Source organism: Erinaceus europaeus, chromosome 2 (genome assembly GCF_950295315.1).
Source record: "Erinaceus europaeus chromosome 2, mEriEur2.1, whole genome shotgun sequence".
In the NCBI taxonomy this organism is placed as follows: Eukaryota; Metazoa; Chordata; class Mammalia; order Eulipotyphla; family Erinaceidae; genus Erinaceus; species Erinaceus europaeus.
Window position 1 is genome coordinate 133,357,705 of NC_080163.1, and position 22,167 is coordinate 133,379,871.

Genomic DNA, 22,167 nt, shown 5'->3' on the forward strand with positions numbered 1-22,167 from the left:
CTCTTCCCTAAGTCAGTCTGTGAGATCAGTTGCACTACGTATACTAGCACATATCAGAAGACTTCAGTAGTGCACTGAAAATGCTGATCTGAAGCTTTTTAAACTAGTATCTTACTACCATCTTTGAACCTATTCCTCATATTGCCCATCCACTTAAAAAATGTTGTTCACTTCTAAAATATATTATTCTGCTAGGTTTCTTTGCAAAATTGGTTATTTCATATATATACTTTTTTTTTCCCTCCCTTAGGACTGCCTGCAACCTTTGAGCATGCAAGCTCTTCCAGCCCAGCCTGAGTCCTTGTGTATTGTGGAAATGGGTGGAACTGAGAAGCAGGATGAGCTCGGGGAGAGGGGTTCTATTGGTTTCCTATACCTGAATATTGGACTACAGGTGAGCAGTCCACAGGGTCACAGTATTGGTGCTAGGTCTCTACGTTTCATGTATTCTTTATTGCCTCCAGTCCTATCACCATGGCCAGCACTATGAATCCACCTCTCCCAGCACCTACTTTTTCCTTATTTTCTCCCTCCTTTCTGTTTTATTGTGGGCGTGGGGGTGGGGATAGAGAGAAAATAGACAACTGCAGACCTGCTTCACCCTTTGTGAGGTGTGTTCCTCTGCCCCCTGCAGGTGGGGATCAGGTAACTTGAACTAACCTGGGTCCTTACATATGGTGATTTGTGCACTTAACCAGGTGTACCAGCACCTAGCCACTTAGTGCACTCTTGTTCATTATGGACATTATCTATACTCAAGTCTTTGAAAATAGAATGGTGCTGTTAGATTTTTCTTAACTTGATTTAGAGAAAGAAAGCCAGGAAAGGCTTTTGGCCAGATCTAGATGAGTTTCTCAGGAGTCATCAGTAGTTCTCAAAATGTGCAACTTTTGAAAATAATACGTCACAATTCATAATGGAGTCCATTGCAGTAAAGCATCACTGGCTACAATTTAGCAGTTAGTTAACATAAACCATGGCTTCCTGTCATTAAAAGTAGGAACTTGAGAATCAGATAGTGTTGTGTTGTTAAATGCCTATTTTTCATTTTCTTTAATGATTACTTACTCAGTTATATAAATAACCATTAAATCAGTTTGATGGGAAGTTAAATAAAGTAGACAAATATTCTAACATGATGTAAGTGGGATAAACAAACATGAACTTCATACTTTTTAATTTAGAAGATCTCAAATGTGTCCAGAAGTTAGGCTACTATGTAGTGAACCTTCATATATCCATCACCAATTAACAAAACTGCATTTTTCTTCTTGCTTTATCAAACCTATCTACCCCCCTTTTGGGGGGTGTTGGGTAGACTTGGAAGTATTTTATTAGCAAATACAAGAATAGATAACGTTCACTCTTTTTTTTTTTTTTAATTACTGGGTAGAGATGGAGAGAAATTAGGAGAGGGACAGAAAGACATCTACAGCTTTGCTTCACCACTTTTGAAGCTTTCCCCTTGGGGTTGGGGACTAGAGACTTGAACCCGGGTCCTTGCACTCTATAATGTGAGTGCTTAACCAGGTGTGCCACCATCTAGTCCCATTCCATCTATTAATACCTGAGAAGGTAACTCTTAACAGATGGATGTTTCAGGTCTCCCTGTCCCCCAATTTAACAGTTGTTCAAGAGTTTATCATTGGGTACATTGGATATGCTTTTTTTTTTTTTTTTTAATGTTTCCATTTGGGGAGTTGGGTGGTAGCACAGCGGATTAAGCACACGTGGTGCAAAGCACAAGGACCAGCATAAGGATCCTGGTTCGAGCCCCTGGCTCCCCACCTGTAGGGTTTGCTTCACAGGCGGTGAAGCAGGTCTGCAGGTGTCTATCTTTCTCTCCCCCTCTGTCTTTCCCTTCTTTCTACATTTCTCTGTATCCTATACAACATGATAACAACAATAACTACAACAACAATGAAAAACAAGGGCAGCAAAAGGGAAAATAAATATAAAAAAAATTTTAAAAAGGAAATCAAAAATGTTTGCATTTGGTTCCACTCATGATTTTGCAGAAAGTTATCCCACTATTTGTACTTGCTTAATCAACCTTTTTGCTCTTTTTCATTCTGCTCCTTTCTGCCTTTTTTTTTTAACCAGATTTAAAAAAAAAAAAAAAAAAAAGATTGCCGTGCAGGATTTCCCACCTTCTGAGTTTGGCAAAGTCATTTCATGTGTTTATTGTTTTTCTTTTTTGTATTTCCTGTAAGCTAGTGGTAGATTAGAAATATAATGCAGGGGTTGGGCGGTAACGCAGTGAGTTAAGCACACATGGCACCAAGCACAAGGACCGGTGCAAGCATCCTGGTTCGGTTCGAGCCCCCAGCTCCCCAACTGCAGGGGAGTCGCTTCACAAGCAGTGAAGCAGGTCTGCAGGTGTCTTTCTCTCCCCCTGTCTTTCCCTCCTCTCTCCGTTTCTCTCTGTCCTATCCAACAACAACAACATCAATAATAACTACAATAACTATAAAAAATTAATAAATAATAATAAAAGGAAGTATATTGCAAGCTACATGTGTGGTTTAAATTTTTCAGTAGCCACAAGAAAGGAAGAGATGATGTTGATTTTTTTTAAAAGAAGTTTTTTTTGTTTGGTTGGTTGGTTTTTAAAAAATATTTATTCATTCCCTTTTTTTGCCCTTGTTTTATTGTTGTACTTACAATTGTTGTCATTGTTGGATAGGACAGAGAGAAATGGAGAGAGGAGGGGAGAGAAAGATAGACACCTGTAGACCTGCTTCACCGCTTATGAAGCGACTCCCCTGCAGGTGGAGAGCCAGGGGCTCAAAGTGGGGTCCTTATTCCTGTCCTTGTGCTTTGTGCCTCATGCGCTTAACCCACTGTGTTACCGCTCCCTTTGTTTGTTTTTTTAATATTTATTATTAGATAGAGATAGAGAACCATTGAAAGGAGTTAGAGATAGGGAGAGTGTTGTTAAAGTTCGGGAGCTCCAGCATGCCGGGCTGGCGTCGCGGCAGTGGAGAGAGACTCGGCGACACACGGCTGGGCTGAGAAGCTGCAGTTTAACCTTTATTCACAAACGGGCAAATCACCACACCATGTGCTTCCCAATCATTCTCCTGGGACTCTGCCCATCCTTAGCATAGGGGGTGGGGAGGAAAGGGGGCGCGAAACTAGCAAGGGCCAAACCAATTCTCTCAGAGTTGGAAGGGGAACAAACCAATATGAAACATAGCAACAGGAGAGGAAGACAGAGAGACATCTGTAGCCCTACTTCACCACTTGTGAAACTTTCCTCCTACAGGAGGGACCGGGGGCTTGAACCTATGACCTTATGCACTGTAATGTGTGCACTTAACCAGTTGCGTCACTGCCTGGCCCCAGATGATGTTGATTTTAATGTTTTATTTACCTAACATACCTAAAATATTTCATCTTGTAATCTGTGATAGCTAAGCTGTTGTGTATTTATGTATATGTATGGTTATATATGTAAATATATTTGAAATATGTTTTATACTTATTTTTTTTAAATCTTTAACTTTGGGGTTTAGATGGAAAGAGATGGGTGTAAAGAGAGAAACCCGCAGCATGAATTATTTATTCTTGTGAAATACTCCTCTGCATGTGGGGAGTGGGGGCTCAAACCCAGATCCTTGCACAAGGTAAGAGGTGCACTTAACTGAGTGTGCCACCACACACCTCAATTATTTTATTTTATTTATTTACCAGGGCACTGCTCGGCTCTGGTTTATGGTGGTGTGGGAGATTGAATCTGGGACTTTGGAGCCTCAGGCATGGAAATCTCTTCCTATCTCTCTACCCTTTTTTTTCTTCTCTTTTTTTTTGTAGTGGTGCTAGGGATTGAACCTGGAGCTTTGGAGCCTCAGAGAAGAAGATATTTTTGCATAACCATTATGCTATCTTCCCGGTCTCAATAATTTACTTTTACTAATGAGTGAGTGAGCCTGTGTGTGTGCAGGAGAGAGGACCAGAGCATCTTGCTGGCAAAATACTGCTGGTAATCAAACTCAGAACCTTATGCTAGAGGATCCAATTCTTTATCCACTTTGCCACTTCCTGAGTAAGAGTTAGTGGTTTAGCACCTCCAAAGAAAACAGGATGAAATTTCTCTTTTCAGATTTTTTTTTTTCATTAGTGAAGCGGAGGGAGTAGGGAGTAAGAGATGAAACCTAGAGCTGTGTTCTAGCATGTATTTTGTTGGAAGAGTAACAGACATGGTGAAACAAAAAGAAGCTGAGTGCTTTTTCGCTAGTTGAGTGACTTAGTGGAAATAGGAATGAATGGTTAAACATAGTTTTTAAATCACCAAGTCATTTCCTTGCTTTTGCTCTGAAAGTATTATGGGCATTTCCTTCATGGACAACTTTAACCCATTCCTCTCTTTACTAGAATGGTGTGCTATTGAGAACGGTCCTGGACCCTGTCACTGGGGACCTGTCTGATACTCGTACTAGATATCTTGGTTCCCGCCCTGTGAAACTCTTTCGTGTTCGGATGCAAGGACAGGAGGCAGTAAGTAACGAAAGGGGCAGGTTGCATGTTTGTTAGTGACATCATTTGAGAAAGATCCCCTGGTAGAAGCCTTTTGGATATTTCACTAGTGTATTATGTGTTGGCTCTGTTTGACTAGTTAGTTTCCTTCATGTGGAAACTCTTGTGTCCCTTAATTCAAAGCTCCTTAACTCTGGTTCCTTAACTTGATGATGTCATGATTTAGTTATTGAAATGTCAATCCCTTTGATCCTTACACTGGGCAAATGCAGGGAGCTGGGAGTTACCTGGAAAACTAATTTAGGCACTACCTGAGCAAACTTGTATCAATATGGCTTATAAGACAAAGCATACCCTCCAATAGCAATTTTATTGTAACAATAACCCAGCTGTTGAACACCCCCATTCCCAGGACCTACAGTTTCCAGGAACATAAATCTTTTAATATAAAAGAGGTTGCAAGATTTTTTTTTCATTGTAGCTAATTCTTGGGGTTTCTGAGTGTTATGCTAATTTTTAACTATCCTCCAGATAGTAGCCCCATTTTATATGGAGGTGTGGAGAGATTGGCTAATTAATCTAGGTCACATGACTAGTAATCCAAGTGTTACTTGTTTTGGTTCTTTTAAACTTGTTTTCTAGTGAGAGGGGAAAATAGATCCTGGGGATTATACTCCCAACCTTATTCTTGAGGATCCCAACTCTTTCCATTGTGTTACATCTTGGGCTGTGTACTTCAGGCTTTTTTTTTTTTTAATTTTTTTTAAATTAATTTTATTTTTGAGAGAGATGAAGAGAGAGAGAAACACCAGAGCACTGCTCAGCTCAGGTGGTGCGGGGGATTGAACCTGGGATTTAGGAGCCTCAGGCATGAGAGTCTGTTTGCATAACCACAATGCTGTCTCTCCCGCCCGTACTTCAGGCTTTTAACAAATACTAACTTACACTACCTTCTCTCTAAACCTAGCCTTTTAGGTTTCTGAAATTCCTTGGAATATTCCATGGACTGGAATTGGGAGTTTAGCCAGCATACTATATATATATGTATATATATTTTTTTCTTTACTTTTTATCAGAGCACTGATCAGCTCTGGCTTATGGTGGTATGGGGGATTGAACCTGGGATTTTGAAACCTCAGGCATTAGAATCTCTTTGCATAACCATTATGCTACCTACCCCATTCCTCTATATTTTCCCTGAGCCAATTGCAAGTGTTGTGCTTTCTTCAGGTGTTGGCTATGTCAAGCCGATCATGGTTGAGCTATTCTTACCAGTCTCGTTTCCATCTCACTCCACTGTCTTACGAGACCCTGGAGTTTGCATCTGGTTTTGCCTCTGAACAGTGTCCTGAGGGGATTGTGGCCATCTCCACTAATACTCTGAGGTGAGTGGCTTGGAGGGAAATGTTTCTGGAGAGGACTTGGGCCAGGTTTTGCCAGTGTTGGAAGAAGCCATAAAGAGATGGCAGAAAACCAACTTTACCATAAGACTAGTGTGTTGAAATTGAAACCTTCCATTTGGCTCATGAGTTAAGTTCCTGGTAGCCAAGTTTCGGTGTTTTTTATTTTTTTAATCAGTATTGCTCAGCTCTGGCTTATGGTGGTGCGGGGGATTGAGCCTGGGAATTTAGAGCCTCAGGCATGAGAGTCTGTTTGCATAACCATTATGCTATCTACCCCCCCCCTTGGTGTTTTTTATATTTAGCTTGTGTTTATACTTTCAGGACTAAATTTTAATAGTATAGTTCAGTCTTCCTGAGACTCAAGGACAATGACATTAAACAGTTGTAGAGTGGGCATTGACCTTTTTTCTGATTTGTTATTTCTAGTATTACATCTTGACATCTTGAGTTTTAGCTTGATTATAAGGTGTTTTTTTTTTTTTTTTTGGCAAGTTTACAGATTTATTGGTACTGATAGTGATGGAGTAAGTGCTGCCTGTAGTACAAAATCTATTCACTTTGGCTTTTCCAAATTTTTGCTAATGGTTATTTTATTATTTTTACTTGGATAGAGACAGCCAGAAATTAAGAGGGAAGGGGTAATAGGGAGACAGACACTTGAAACATTTTTTTACCACTTGCAAAGCTTTCCCTCTGCAGGTAGAGATGGGGACTAGAACCTGGGCCCTTGCACATTGTAACATGTGCACTCAACCAGGTCAGGTACACCACCACTCGACCCCTAAAATGAGGAAAAGAAACAGGGACATCACTGTCACATTTAATACCTGGGCTTGAACTGTTATTATCAGAACTATTATTATCAGAACTATTATCAGAGGAATACTGAGCTCTGGTTTATGGTGGTATGGGGATTGAACCTGAGACCTTGTAGCCTCAGGCAGGCTAGTCTGTTTGCATAACCATTATGCAATCTATCCTCATCTTTATTATTTTTTTTACTAGAGCATTGCTCAACTCTGGCTTGGGAGAGGGTGGTATTGGATTTAGTACTTTAAAGCCTCAGGTGTAATCATTATGCTATCTCCCCCACTCTCCACTTTAAGAAAAGTTTTAATAGTATCCCTGGAGGTGGTGCAGTAGCTAAAATGTTGGGCTCTCAAGCATGAGGTCTTGAGTTTGACCCCTGGCATCATATAAACACAGTGATAGTCTGATTCTCTATCTTCCCCCAATAAATAAGACAGGTGATAAGTGATTTTTTTTTGAATTGTCAACACATGTTGTGTATACTCTGTTTATATCTATCAACTACCCCCCAGTGGACTGTGACCTCTTAGCATAGGAATCAAAAATAAAAAAATTACCACTAAGAATGCAAGCGCTGGGTCCTAGTGATGATCCTGGTAGCAATAATATATATATATATTTGTTTATTTACTAGTGAAAGTGATAAACAAAGACCAGAGTACTTCTAGACCTCTGGCTTATATTAGTGCTGGGAGTTGAACCCGGGACCTCCGAGCCTCAAGCATGAAAGTCTTCTATATCTATTATGCTATCTCCCCAGCCCTTCATTGTTTTTATTTATTTTCCCTTTTGTTGCCTTTGTTGTTGTTGATATCATCGTTGTTGGATAGGACAGGGAGAAATGGAGAGAGATGGGGAAGACGGGGAGAGAAAGATACCTGCAGACCTGCTTCGCTGCCTGTGAAGCTACTCCCCTGCAGGTGGGGAGCCGGGGGCTCGAACCAGGATCCTGACAGTGGTCTTTGCACCATGTACACTTAACCCACTGTGCTACCGCCCAACCCCCCACTATTATTATTACTATTTTATACCAGAGCACTGTTCCTTTGTGGTTTATGGTGGTGCGGGGATTGAACCTGGGACTTCGGAGCCTCAGGCATGAGTCTATTATTATTACTTCATTTCTGTTTGTGGAATGGGGCCTTATATATATGTGTGATTTCGCCACTCTGGACCACTTTTTTATTTGGATGTGGTGGGAGACACCATAGCATTCCTGTTGCCATAGCATGTGGTGATGGGCTGAAACCTCTCTGTGCACATGACAATTAAGGTTCCCTACCCAGAAAGCTATCTTCTGCCCCCTTCCTGGAACTCCTTGTCAGCTATGTCGAATCCTCTGGAATGGGCTGCTATTTAGTGTTGCTTCATACTGACATTAGAGCTTCAGGGATTGCTGTGTTTGCTGTGATTGCTCATGGATCATTTCAGGACAAGTTTCTAGACCTTGTGGGTGACCTTTTAACTTGCTTGTCTTTTCCCATAGGATTTTGGCGTTAGAGAAATTAGGTGCTGTCTTCAATCAAGTAGCCTTTCCCCTTCAGTATACACCTAGGAAATTTGTCATTCATCCTGAGAGTAATAACCTTATTATCATTGAGACTGACCACAATGCCTACACTGAGGCCACAAAAGCTCAGAGGAAGCAACAGATGGCAGAGGTAATGAGACTGAGCTTCAGGTTCAGTTAAAAAGCATGAGAAATTTAAAACCTATTTGTTGATTACATTATTTGTTTTATTTAAAAACCCTGACTTTAAGTTTTTTAAGCTCTTGAGTCCTTGTTTAATTTTTTAACCATAGCACTGCTCAACTCTGATTTATGGATTAATCCATTTTAATCCGGATTAAAATCTGATCCCTCTCTTAAACCCTCTTCATTTCTGGAACTTTCAAAAGTAGCCTGTAAAAACTTTCCTGGATTTGGATTCTAAGAAAATGTCTTTCATATTCTCCATAATTCTAGCCCACTCCAGAATTGATTTCCCAGTCAAAAAACAAATATCCTCACCATGTAAATCTAACTGGTTTAGGAGAGGAGGTAAATAGTCGTAGCAAAGGAAATAAATGGTTTAAGTAGTAAAATGGCATTTTCATTCTTTGTTTATCAAAGCACCGATCAGGTATTTGCCACAACAGATTCTTTTGGGCATTAAAAAAGAAATGCCTGATTTTTACTTTATTGTTTCCCCTCCCTCAGCTGTACATCTTAATCTAATCTTTATTTTAGGTAATCCTGCTTTTGATCCAAAGACTTCTGTTTATCTGCTATAAGTCCTTGGGGGGGGGGGGTTGCTTCTTGTTCACTTCTCATTTAGCACCCACCTGAACTCGGCAACGTTTCCTTTTGTTTGGATTTAGGAAATGGTGGAAGCAGCAGGGGAAGATGAGCGGGAGCTGGCTGCAGAGATGGCAGCAGCATTCCTCAATGAAAACCTCCCAGAATCCATTTTTGGAGCTCCTAAGGCTGGCAATGGGCAGTGGGCTTCTGTGATCCGAGTGATGAATCCTATTCAGGGCAACACACTGGACCTCGTCCAACTAGAACAGAATGAAGCTGCCTTTAGGTAAGGCGTCCAATGTGATCCAGAGCTTTGGAGCCTGGGGCAGAAATATTCTGACAAGTGACTAATACCAGGCTCTGCTTCTTTCTCTTGTGTACAGTGTGGCTGTGTGCAGGTTCTCCAATACTGGTGATGACTGGTATGTGCTGGTGGGCGTAGCCAAAGACCTGATACTGAACCCCCGATCTGTAGCAGGAGGCTTTGTATATACCTACAAGCTTGTGAACAGTGGGGAAAAACTGGAGTTTTTGCACAAGGTAAGAACCAACCAGTAGTTCTCTGGATCTTAGATCCTACTGTGCTGTCTTACCTTTCCTTAAGTTGTGGGTCAGAATCTGCTGTTTGATTCTGTATCTTGGTGCTGCACAGGAAGTGCTGGGGTATTCATTGCTCCAGTGATGTTCTGATGCCTATAAGTCCCACAGGAAGCCTGTTGCTAACTGCCATAATGGGGAGATAGATGCACACTGAATTGACCCGTTGTTTAACTAGGCTTACTAAGCAGGCCAAAATCCTACAGTTCTAAAGAATGTATTCTTTGAGCAGTGAATTTTATGGGGGTGCAGTTTTCATTTGAAAAGATGAAATGTCCTGGGGATGGAGCGTTGTGGTGGTTGCACAATAATATGAATATGTTTAAGGCCACTAACTGGATGCCTCCACACTGCAACATGTGAATTCGACCCCTACAGCCCTTTTTTATAAAGGGTGTGTCCTCTAGGGAATAATTACTTCACATAGCCTTCTTTGTGCTAAACTCACTTTTCTCCTACAAATGAGCTATGTCACTTATCTAGATTCCTTTCCTTTTCCTCAACAGACTGCAGTCATTTCTTAGATATTGAGGCTTTGATTAGGTAATGACAGTGCCATTTTAACTAACATTAGCTCTGGAGCCAGTCCTTATTAGACACTAGACCCTTTCCACTGTTGTTTGTCTTCTCTTTCTCCTCCCTCCCCTTTTTTGTTTTTCTTTCTTCCTTTCTTTTTTTTTTTTTTTTAAAGATTTTATTTATTTATAAGAAAGGGGAGAGAGAAAGAACCAGACATTAATCTACTACATGTGCTACTGGGGTCTGAACTCAGGACCTCATGCTTGAGTCCAGTGCTTTATCCACTGCATCACCTCCCAAACTACTCTGTTTTCTCTTCTCACCAGAACACTGCTCAACTCTCTCTTGATGGTAGTGTTGGGGATTGAACCTGGAAACTTGGAGTTTCAGGAATGAAAATCATTTTGCGGGAGTCGGGCGGTAGCGCAGCAGGTTAAGTGCACGTGGTCCTAAGCGCAGGGACTGGAGTAAGGATCCTGGTTCGAGCCCCCTGGGTCCCCACCTGCAAGGGGGTCCCCACCTGCAAGGGGGTCACTTCACAGGCAGTGAACCAGGTCTGTAGGTATCTGTCTTTTTCTCCCCCTTTCTATCTTCCCCATCTGTCTCCATTTCTCTCTGTTCTATCCAACAACAATGACATCAGTAACAACAACAATAATAACTACAACAATTAAACAAGGGCAACAAAAGGGGATAAATAAATAAACATTAAAAAAAGAAGGAAAAGAGAAAATCATTTTGCCTGTTAGGCTGTTTCCACGGCTCATTATTGGTCTGCTTATTAGATGAAATAGAGCCTGTGAAACCTTACTCTTAACATTCTGATTTGTAGAGATGTTTGTTTGTTTGTTTATTCTGCCTCCAGGGTTATCGCTTGGGCTTGGTGGCAGCACTACGAATCCACTGCTTTTGGTGGTCATCTTTTCCCCCCCATTATTATTGTTGCTGCTGTCATTGTTGGGTAGGACAGAGAGAAATTGAGAAAGATAGACACCTGCAGACCTGCTTTACCACTTTCAAAGTGTGCCCCTGCAGGTGGGGAGCCAGGGGCTTGAGTCAGGATCCTTGTGCTTCGTACTATGTGCACTTATTCCTGTATTTTTTTTTTCTTTTTTTAAGGTTAACATGGGAGAAAGAGGAGAACCTGTGCATCACTCTGGCAGTTGGGGTGCTAGGAACCTTATACTTACGGGTCTCATGCTTTAGCCACTACACCACCTCCCAGACCTGGTCATATGTCTTAATAGTTGCATTACCTGCTTTTCTTGTTACAGACTCCAGTAGAAGAGGTTCCTGCTGCCATTGCCCCATTCCAGGGGAGGGTATTGATTGGTGTGGGGAAGCTTCTGCGAGTTTATGACCTAGGAAAGAAGAAATTACTGCGAAAATGTGAGAATAAGGTAAATATATTAATAGAGCGCCTTGGACCTAGCTAGTGAGGGGGCAGGAGTAGGTAGGGATGTGAATGTGTCTTTATATGGTCTTGTTACGGGCCCCTAATTCTACCCTTGAGGTTGGAGAAGGGCAGGAAGCATGCGCTCGTGTATGTGTGTTTTAAGAGTTGGAGTTTGGGGGCCAGGGTGTTGGCACAGCAGCTTAAGCGCACATAGCACAAAGCACCTGGACCAGCATCAGGATCCCGGTTCAAGCTCCCAGCTCCTCACCTGCAGGGGGTTCGCTTCACAGGTGAAGCAGGTCTGCAGGTGTCTTATCTTTCTCTCTCCGTCTTCCCATCCTCTCTTGATTTCTCTCTGTCCTATCCAACAACGACAATGATAAACAACAAGGGCAACAAAGGGGGGGGGGGTTGGGATTTGCCATATTTGCTACTTAGTTCTTTTTCACCTGGGAATGTATTGCTCATTGCTGTTTTTTTTTTTAATTTTTTTTTATATTTATTTTAAATTTATTTATTCCCTTTTGTTGCCCTTGTTGTTTTATTGTTGTAGTTATTATTGTTGTTGTCGTTGTTGGATAGGACAGAGAGAAATGGAGAGAGGAGGGGAAGACAGAGGGGGAGAGAAAGACAGACACCTGCAGACCTGCTTCACCGCCTGTGAAGCAACTCCCCTGCAGGTGGGGAGCCTGGGTTCGAACCGGGATCCTTATGCCGGTCCTTGTGCTTTGCGCCACCTGCGCTTAACCCGCTGCGCTACAGCCCGACTCCCCATTGCTGTTTTTTTTTAACTGTGCCATCATCCAGCTCCTACATCTGTTGAGTTGGGGATGGCTGGGATTTCTGTGGGGTCAGAACCCAAAGGTTACACTCATTCTACTTGTATTACCAGCATATTGCCAATTACATCTCTGGGATCCAGACTATTGGACACAGAGTAATTGTGTCTGATGTCCAAGAAAGTTTCATTTGGGTTCGCTACAAGCGTAATGAGAACCAGCTCATCATCTTTGCTGATGACACCTACCCACGGTGGGTCACTACGGCTAGCCTCCTTGATTATGACACAGTGGCTGGAGCAGACAAGTTTGGCAACATTTGTGTGGTGAGTTGATGTTGAATTTAGTTTTAGTGGTTTGTGGGAAACCTGACAGTACTGACTTCTAATATGGAAAGTAAAAAGTTCAGTCTACTAAGGCCAGCTCTAAAAAGAAATGTGTTCTTTAAGCCTTTTTGCAAGTCTTTTAGGAGTTGCCCCCCTCCCCACACACCCTTTCCTCCCCCATGGAACATGATTTAGTAATGATAGATTTAGTTTGTGTTAATGACTAGTACTTATTTTCATTGGCTTACCTTTTTAAGCCAAGACTGTTTTCTTTTATGTTTTGTGGTCTTTTGTGTTTTACTCTTGCTGTAAAAACCCTTTGCTTATGGGTTGATTTGCTTGAATTTCTCTTCAGACACCAGACAGGTGCAGGAGACTTAAACTTGGTCTCTGAGGGGCTATACCTCTAGTCTTGCTTGCAAGGACTTAGGGCAAGCATATTGCTTGGTGAGCAGATATAGGGCCCAACCTTGTGCTTTGTGTCAATTCCTTATAGGTGAGGCTTCCACCTAACACAAATGATGAAGTTGATGAGGATCCCACAGGAAACAAAGCCCTCTGGGACCGAGGCTTGCTCAACGGGGCTTCTCAGAAGGTAAGATATTCAAGAGAGAGGCACTAGCCTACATATGTTCCTTGTGACTATGGTGATTCCCTCATGATGCTCTTTAGTGAATTATCCAGTGCATATTACTGTGTTAAGTTCTCTCCTATATATGGTCCTTTCCTCTTGGGAAATCCTAAGGTGATGCAAAAGGTCACCACCATAAGATGACCAAGTTGCTCTCTTGTCTTAATGACTATGGAGTATGACAACTTAGCAATGTAAGATACATGTGGAGAATAGCAAGTTCTGTTAGAAGGCGGTTGTATAGGTTTATTAGTGGTACTGACCAACCTTCTCTGGCTGTGTCTAAACTTTACTCTAGTTGGCATGTACTATTTAGGTGGGGACCCGGGGCTCGAACCCAGGTCCTTGCACATTTCAGCATGTGTGCTCAACCAGATGCGCCACCACCTGGCGCCTTATCTTGTTTTTAATATTATATGTTGGATGGAGGTAGAAATTGAGAGGGATGGGGGAGGGAGAAAGATACCTGCAGGACTACATTACCACTCATGAAACTTCCCTCTGAAGCTAGGGGGCTGGAGACTCGAACTCCACTTTTACATGTGATAACATATCTGCTCTACTGGGTGCACCACTGTTCTGTCCCAGTTGCTGTTTTAATAATTTTTTGTGGGTTCCCCCCCTTTTTTTTTTAAATTTCATGTGATGTCTGGGATTCAGCTCAGGGCCTCACAAGGCACGTGCTCTACTTACTAAACCACCTGGCAGACAAATTTCGTTTTTAAAATATTTTTACATTTTAGTAGTTTGGATTTTTAAACTTGGCTAAATCTCCTTTAGGGGATACTACTTGCTCTTGGTAAGCCAGAACAGGTTCTAAGGGCGTCCACAGTTAATAATCTGTTTCTGATTTGCAGGCAGAAGTGATCATGAACTATCATGTAGGGGAGACAGTGCTGTCATTACAGAAGACCACGCTGATCCCTGGAGGTTCAGAATCACTTGTGTACACCACCCTGTCAGGAGGAATTGGAATCCTTGTCCCCTTCACATCCCATGAGGTGAAATCTCCCATCTTGCTCTGACCTTTGCCTTCCTGGGATTGTTTCTTGATACTGAGTCTACCTACAGGGGCAAAACTGTTTGTCCCTGCATATAACTAGAAGTGCCTGGAAATTTTATAAAGTCACAAAAGTGACATGGGAAGAATTCCGATCCTTATTACTGCCTCCCCTTCACACCATTAGGTTTTATACTGTTCTGGGGTTTGGTTCAGTTCTCATAAGGGTATAGGGTTAGTTGGGCTGAGGCCCACAGGCTAGAATGATGGGACACTTCTCATATGATATTCTCTCTTGTTTTATAGATATAATGACTTTTAGATATTGACTATCATGGGAAACCTGTGTTTTTCTTTACTGTATGTCTGCATGATAAAAATCAATGGCTTCATTGTGCTTCTGGAAATGATAGGCTAGCATTTGAAGTCATTTTCTCCATTTAGTGACTGTTTACTGTTTCTTCCATTAGGACCATGACTTTTTCCAGCATGTGGAAATGCATCTGCGTTCTGAGCACCCACCTCTGTGTGGGCGAGATCACCTCAGCTTTCGTTCCTATTATTTCCCTGTTAAGGTCAGTCTGTTGGAAATTTGAGTAGAGAAAGAGGGATTCTTTTCTCTAGGCCTCCCTTCCTTAAATCAGCAGGGTGAAGGTAGAATAGTAATGGGGGTCTGATGTCTACTGATACTCATAATCCTTTCCCTTCAGGACGGGCTATAATCATAAAAGTTTTGAGTTGTGGCTACTCAGGATTGGCTCAGAATAATGTTCCTCTGGCTCTGGATGGAGATTTAGTATCTGAGGGAGAAGGAACAACTTTTCCTTGTAGCTAGCTGCTAGCTTGGTTTAGCATGTGATATTTTCTTTGAATGGCTAACATTTGCCTTTCTCTTTTTTCTGTGTTTTAGAATGTGATTGATGGAGACCTCTGTGAACAGTTCAACTCCATGGAACCCAACAAGCAAAAAAATGTTTCTGAAGAACTGGACCGAACCCCACCCGAGGTGTCCAAGAAACTTGAGGACATCCGAACCCGATATGCCTTCTGAGGCCTTTTTCCTGTGGGTCTTATCAGAAACTTGGTTTTGTTTCCCCACCACCATCATAGCCACCTCGCTCTGAACCTATGTAGCAGAAGAAGGGTGGACGGATAATTAAGACTTTGTAATATTAAAGTTAGTCGCTTTTGCCTATTGATTTTTTTTCCCCCTTGAGTGGCTAGTTTTCCCTAAAATTGGCATTGTGATTCACTGTACTTCTCCCTACCTGATAATACATTCCCTCAGGCTTCAGTGTAGGATATGATGTCCTTCTTTCCCAGAGCTTTCCTGCATTGATATTTCTGGCTTTCGTTTACTTTTGTATACATCTTTAATTTTTAATTGGTTTCCCTGTAAATAAAAGTTTTGTACAATGGTATCATGGAAGGGAGGGAAGGAGACAGGCAAACTGAGGTGGGGGACCAAGTTGTATTAAGTATGATACTTGAGTTCTGCCCCTCTAGAACCTAAGAAGAAATACAAATCTGGTTTTTGAGGTGGCTGGTGTCTGTGCATATTTCTCTGGGGGTGAGAGTTTACGTGGGAGGTTTAAACCCAAGGTGGAGGAAGAAAAAGGTACCTTCTGTCCTTTTAGCTCCTTGCTTGGGCTTCTGACACCACTTTCTGACTCCCACTTTACTATGGACTCTTGGACTTTGTCTAGTCATGTGCTGATGGAATTTGGATAATTACTATGTGTTCTAGACACACCTCTTCTCATTGGATATTGATCAAAGGCAATCAATGTCTCAGCTTTCTTCTACTCTGAGGTCTTATATTTAACTTATATTTAAGAATTGATGTGAATCCTAATTGGGTAGTCACTGAACTCCCTTTACTTCTGTAGCTCCTGACTGTTAAAGGATCAGTAAGTACAGAATATGGATACTAACCTGCCCCTGGGAACAAGTCAGTAATATGTGGTTCAGTTTAAGAGCACATGAGTGAAGTCAGATGGTGGTGAACTGGTAAAGCACACAAGTTACCTGGGTTTAAGCTGCTGTTCTCATGTGCTGAGTGGAGGTTTGAATGGTGAAGCACTGTTGCAGGTGTCTCTGTTTCTGTCTCTTGTCGTAACAGAAAGGAAAAAATGGGCTGCCAGGAGCAGGGGATTTGTACAGGTACTGAGCCCCAGCAGTAATCTTTGGTGGTTAAGTAAATAAATATATCCTGCTTGCAGCAAACATCTGAGGTGTGGGCTTTGAAGGGTCTTTGGGATATGAAGACATCTGTCAGCTCTGAAGTAGCTTAAGTCTTAGAAACATTGGTCCTATACCTGAACATTCACCATTCTTTCTGCCCATGTAGGTAGCCTTAGTTTCACTGAACCTGTCACTGCTGTTCTCACAAAGTGCTGTTTCACTTGTTCAGATACTGACTAGCACTAGGTTAGATTCAAGAGTGGTGGTGGACAGACATACTCTGAATTCAGATCTTTCAGTAGTAATTGGAACCAGGTATTTCCAGGAACTGGTTACCTAAATGAAACCTTTATTGCTGAGGTATTGGACCCATGTAGTGGTCAATGTTCATATATTTGCACAATCTCTAATGACCTGTTTTCCCAACAGTAGTTGAGGGGCTATGTAAGGAAAACATCTCTATATTTTGGTATTGTCACCATTAAGTTTTTCTGCATGTCTATTGACTTAGTAAAGGCCTTGTTATGTGGAATTTCTAGAGTGTAGGTAGGAAGAAGTAGGCCTTGTTAACAGCAGGACTGTTGTCCAGTTCATAACTATTGCCCCAGGGTCAACAAGAGGTTTTTAATACTCATTGGATGAAGTGAATTGACAAATTGCATCTATGTAGGTGTTACAGGAGCTTAATCAATTCCTTTAGTTGAGCAACTAAGTGGGAAAGTCTGTTCAGATTTGCAGAACATATTAGACATAAGCCATGGAACCCAGAAAGAATGCCAAAACACTGAAGCATTTGGCTCTTGGTTATTACATTTGTTCTCATCCTGCTGCTGCTGTGTGTCCCCTTAACTTGAATCTTAAGGACTGAAAAGTTTTTAGCTGCCTCAGCTTTCGCCTGGCCTCAGGGGTATGGGCTCTGCAGATGTTCCCTTTGGAATATCTCTTGCCAAGAATAGCATTCCTTGGGGGTGATGAGGGGGGATCAAAACTGGTCTGTGAATGGAATGTTGCTTTTTTTTTTTTTTTAATGGTAGGAAGACAGCTGTGGTTTCTGGGAAGACTCTTGGGTGTTCACTCAACTGGGACCACATTGTTCTCTGCTCCCATGACTGTAGGCGCCTTTGAACTCTGTTTAGTGGGAATCCAGAGACTTTTGGGGGAGCATTCTTCAGATGGGATTTTTTAAGTTCCTAATGGTTTCTATTCAAAATAGAAATGATGTGCTTGAATGAATTGAATCCACTTGTTCTTTTGCATGTCAAATATTGCATGTTAATCTCATGTTTATTACACCTTAAAAATAAATTCAAGGGCTACACCCAGAGCTCAGAAAACCCACCTCTGCTGTTAAAATTAAGCCTTGTCCAAAAAAAAAAAAAAAAAGTGGGGGGACATAAAGCTCACTTGGGTGTGATAAGGGACTCGGTGAACATCTTGGTTAGATGATGATTGGGGCATCTGATAGTTCAGTGCATAGAGATTATATGAAGTTTAATCAGAATAAAACATGCTGAATACCCAGTAGTCAGAAGACTTCATCTATCTGCATAGCATGATTGAGAGCTATTTGTTTAGAAGCTTTGAAAGTTAATAGGACCCACTTAAAGTGTACATGGTACTAAGCAGGATTTGGATTTGAGCTCCTTTCACCTTCACAAGTGGTGAAGCAGGTCTCTTTCCATCTCCACTTTAATTTCTCTGTCCTATCCAATAAAATGGAAAAAATGGCCACCAGGAGCAGTGGCTCTGTGGTGCTGGCACCAAGCTGAGCCCCAACAATAATCCTGGAGGCAAGGGGAAAAAAATCAAGCTAAAAAAGTTGATAGGCCTAATCCACTAGAAACTGCTGCTAACTTCTTTTGTCCCAACAGTATTTATTGATCAGCTGTTAGGAACAACCACCTCTCAGGTCTGCTCTGCACCCAGAACAGGAGGAAGTTTTTTTGTGTTCTTTTTTTTTTTAATTGGGGAATTAATGTTTTACATTCAACAGTAAGTACAATAGTTTGTACATGCATAACATTCCCCAGTTTCCCATATAACAATACACAAATCCAAGAGGAGGCTCAGATAGAAAACTGAGATGCCTATAGCACTACACTACTTAAAAACTCCCCTTGCAGGTGGCAGACCAGGAATTTAAACCTGGTCCCTGCACACTAGTGTGTACTCAACTGGATCCACCACCAGCCCCTGGTGGAAGTTTTTTTTTTTTTAATTTATTTCTTTATTGGGGAATTAATGTTTTACATTCAACAGTAAATACAATAGTTTGTACATGCATAACATTCCCCAGATTCCCATTTAACAATACAACCCCCACTATGTCATTCATCATCTTTCATGGACCTGTATTCTCCCCACCCACCCACCCCAGAGTCTTACTTTGGTGCAATATGCCAATTCCATTTCAGGTTCTACTTGTGTTTTCTTTTCTTTTCTTCTTTTTTTTTTTTTTTTGCTTTTTTTTTTTTTCATTTTCTTTTTTATTTTTTTTATTTTTTTTTAATTTAAATTTTTAATTTAAGAAAGGATTAGTGAACAGAAGCATAAGGTAGGAGGGGTACAACTCCACACAATTCCCACCATCCAATCCCCATAACCCACCCTCTCCCATGATAGCCTTCCCATTCTCTAGCCCTCTGGGAGCATGGACCCAGGGTCGTTGAGGGTTGCAGAAGGTAGAGGGTCTGGCTTCTGTAATTGCTTCCCCGCTGAACATGGGCGTTGACTGGTCGGTCCATACTCCCAGTCTGCCTCTCTCTTTCCCTAGTAAGGTGTGTCTCTGGGGAAGCTGAGCTCCAGGACACGTTGGTGGGGTCTTCAATCCAGGGAAGCCTGGCCAGCATCCTGGTGGCATCTGGAACCTGGTGATTGAAAAGAGAGTTAACATACAAAGCCAAACAATTTGTTGAGCTGTGTTTTCTTTTCTAATCTTGTTTTTAAGAAAGGAGACATTAACAAAATCATAGGATGGGGGGGGTTACAACTCCACACAATTCCCGCCATCTAATCTCCATATCCCATCCCCTCCCCAGTAGCTTTCCAATTCTCTATCCCTCTGGGAGCATGGACCCAGGGTCGTTGTGGGTTGCAGAAGGTGGGAGGTCTGGCTTCCCCGCTGAACATGGGCGTTGACTGGTCGGTCCATACTCCCAGTCTGCCTCTCTCTTTCCCTAGAAGGGTGAGTCTCTTGGGGAAGCTGAGCTCCAGGACACATTGGTGGGGTCTTCAGTCCAGGGAAGCCTGGCCAGCATCTGATGGCATCTGGAACCTGGTGGCTGAAAAGAGAGTTAACATACAAAGTCAAACAAATTGTTGAATCATGGACCCAAAGGTTGGAATAGTGGAGATGAAGTGTTGGGGGGTACTCACTGCAAACTCTAGTGTACTGCTTTCAGGTATATATTTGCCCTAGTTTATGGATACGTGTGGACATATGCTCTATCTCCTGGAACCTGGTCTATATCTAGGTTTTGGGACTTTGTTAGGAAGTGAACCACCTGGGATGGAATTAGAGAATACTATGAAAGGTAAGGTTTCACCCGAGTGTTGAAGTTAAAGGGTTGTTGTTCCACACCTTAAGTCTCGACACAGTCTGAAGTGAAGCATGCTGGAATGTGGGATGGCACTCGTTGTGTTGATTAGGTTGCAATCAGCAGATGCAATATTATTTGATAAGAATTGGGAGAAGCATATGGGAAAGTGGGCCCTACCCTAGGGTCCCAGGACTGGGGGAAGTTTAGGCTCTGTAGTGGAAATGTGAGGTTCCTGCTGTCTTAGGGAAGTTTTTATAATCTGGCAATTTCTGTCCAGGTTAGAGTGGCAATTGAGGTAAGTCTCCAGAGAGCCCATTAGTAGTGCAATAGCCTGAGGCATTGGAGGTCCTAGGTTCAGTCCCCAGCACCAGCATAAACCAGATCTGAGCAGTGCAGTGGCAATAAAAACCTGAAACCTAGTTTCCTCTGAAAAATGAGGTGAGCAGTCAGGTGTTTTAGATGAGGAAAGAATAGGAGACAGCAATGGTTTTTAGCCCAAACTGAACATTTAAACAAGTTAGTCAGACTTAATTTCTGTCCCAAATATCTGCCAGTACTGTTTGTACTGTATATTGTAAATGGTAGTGACCAGGTCTAGAAATCATTAGGTATGTTGAGAAGTGAGGGACATTACATCTTTTTTTGTTGCTAATATTTTATTTATTATTGGATAGAGACAGATTGAGAGAGGGGGTTAAGGAGAGACACCTGCAGCCCAGCTTCACCATTCATGAAATTTTCCCCCTACAAATAGGGACCAGGGGCTTGAACCCAGGTCTTTTGTGTAAATGATTAGCCAGGTGTGCCACCACATGACCCAAGGACATATCTTCAAAATGAACCTCCCCCACTTCCCCCCCCAAAAAAAGGGGAGACAATCAGAAGCAACTTAAGTGCTCTGGTAGTATCTGTCCAGCCTAGACACCCCCCCCCAAATCCAGCACCCATTCAGATTTGGTTGTAGTCATAGTCAACCCCATCTCTGTTGCTTCTAGCACTCAGCCTTTGAATTTTCTCTAGTTTTATCAGTAAAACCTGCTCCCAAGGAGCCAGATGCTACATGACTGCAAAGATCCAGGTTCATGCCCCCAGTTCCCACCTGCAGGGGAAACATTCACAGGTGGTGAAGCGGTGTTGCAGGTGTCTCCATCTCCCTGTCTCTATCCAATAATAAATAAAAGATTAAAAGGAAAAAAAGAACCTACTTCTTAAACTGCAAACATCTGGAGTAGAGAGTTACTTCTCATAACATGATTTGAGAACATAACACACTGGTAGTTTAAGGTCATGAATCAATGTGTATAGGTTAGTGATGTGAGTAGAGGAGTATTAATATTTACTGTGGGTTGGAGCTGGGGAGACAGCATATGCAAGACTTGGATTCCTGAAGTTCCATCATCACCAGCCAGGGCTGAGCACTGTTCTGGTTTCTTTATCTCTCTTGCATTAAATAAACAAGCTGGGGGCCGGGCAGTAGTGTAGCAGGTTAAGTGCATATGGCAGCAAACATCCCGGTTTGAGCCCCTAGCTCCCCACCTGCAGGGGGGGTCCCTTCACAAGTAGTGAAGCAGGTCTGCAGGTGTCTATCTTTCCCTCTCTGTCTTCCCCTTCTCTCTCCATTTCTCTCTGTCCTATCCAACAACAATAACGATAAACAAGGGCAACAAAAGGGAAAAAAATGGCCTCCAGGAGCAGTAGATTCCTAGCGCAGGCACCAAGCTCCAGCAGTAACCCTGAAGGCAAAATAAATAAACAAGCTAATAAAGAGTGTTTAAAATTTTTTAAGACTTTAAAAAACATTTATTCCCTTTTTTTATTGTTGTTGTTATTGATGTCGTTGTTGGATAGGACAGAGAGAAATGGAGAGAGGAGGGGAAGATGGGGAGAGAAAGACAGACACCTGAAGAACTGCTTCACCTTTTGTGAAGTGACTCCCCTGCAGGTGGGGAGCCGGGGCTCAAACCGGGATCGTTACACCGGTCTTGTGCTTTGCGCCACCTGTGCTTAACCCACTGCACTACTGAAATTTTTGTGGTAAGTTGTGAGAGCCTCATGCTGTTGGGAAGGCACACTGGGGAATTTCTTGCCTTTAAGGGGCTGGTGCTAAGCTGGAGAAAGGGAACTTCACATAAAGCATTCAGAGCAAACTCTCATCTGTTTAGTGCCAAGTAGGAGTGAAGGCCATCAGGACAGTGCTGGCCCCTGACTCAGATGACCTATAGC

The 22,167-nt window shown here is 42.2% G+C and overlaps 1 protein-coding gene across 1 annotated transcript in view; it reads left to right on the plus strand.

Annotated features, from left to right (window-relative positions):
* The window catches only part of SF3B3 (splicing factor 3b subunit 3), a 48,914-nt gene extending 33,151 nt beyond the window's left edge, over positions 1–15,763 (plus strand). Inside the window, exons 15-26 of the mRNA XM_007526661.3 lie at positions 251–394; positions 4,378–4,500; positions 5,710–5,864; positions 8,179–8,353; positions 9,054–9,259; positions 9,357–9,513; positions 11,364–11,489; positions 12,378–12,590; positions 13,087–13,185; positions 14,079–14,222; positions 14,692–14,796; positions 15,132–15,763. Coding sequence (XP_007526723.1) covers positions 251–394; positions 4,378–4,500; positions 5,710–5,864; positions 8,179–8,353; positions 9,054–9,259; positions 9,357–9,513; positions 11,364–11,489; positions 12,378–12,590; positions 13,087–13,185; positions 14,079–14,222; positions 14,692–14,796; positions 15,132–15,272 — 1,788 coding nt within the window. The 3' untranslated portion in view covers positions 15,273–15,763. The remainder of the gene's footprint in view (positions 1–250; positions 395–4,377; positions 4,501–5,709; positions 5,865–8,178; positions 8,354–9,053; positions 9,260–9,356; positions 9,514–11,363; positions 11,490–12,377; positions 12,591–13,086; positions 13,186–14,078; positions 14,223–14,691; positions 14,797–15,131) is intronic.
* The last annotated feature ends 6,404 nt before the right edge of the window (positions 15,764–22,167 follow it).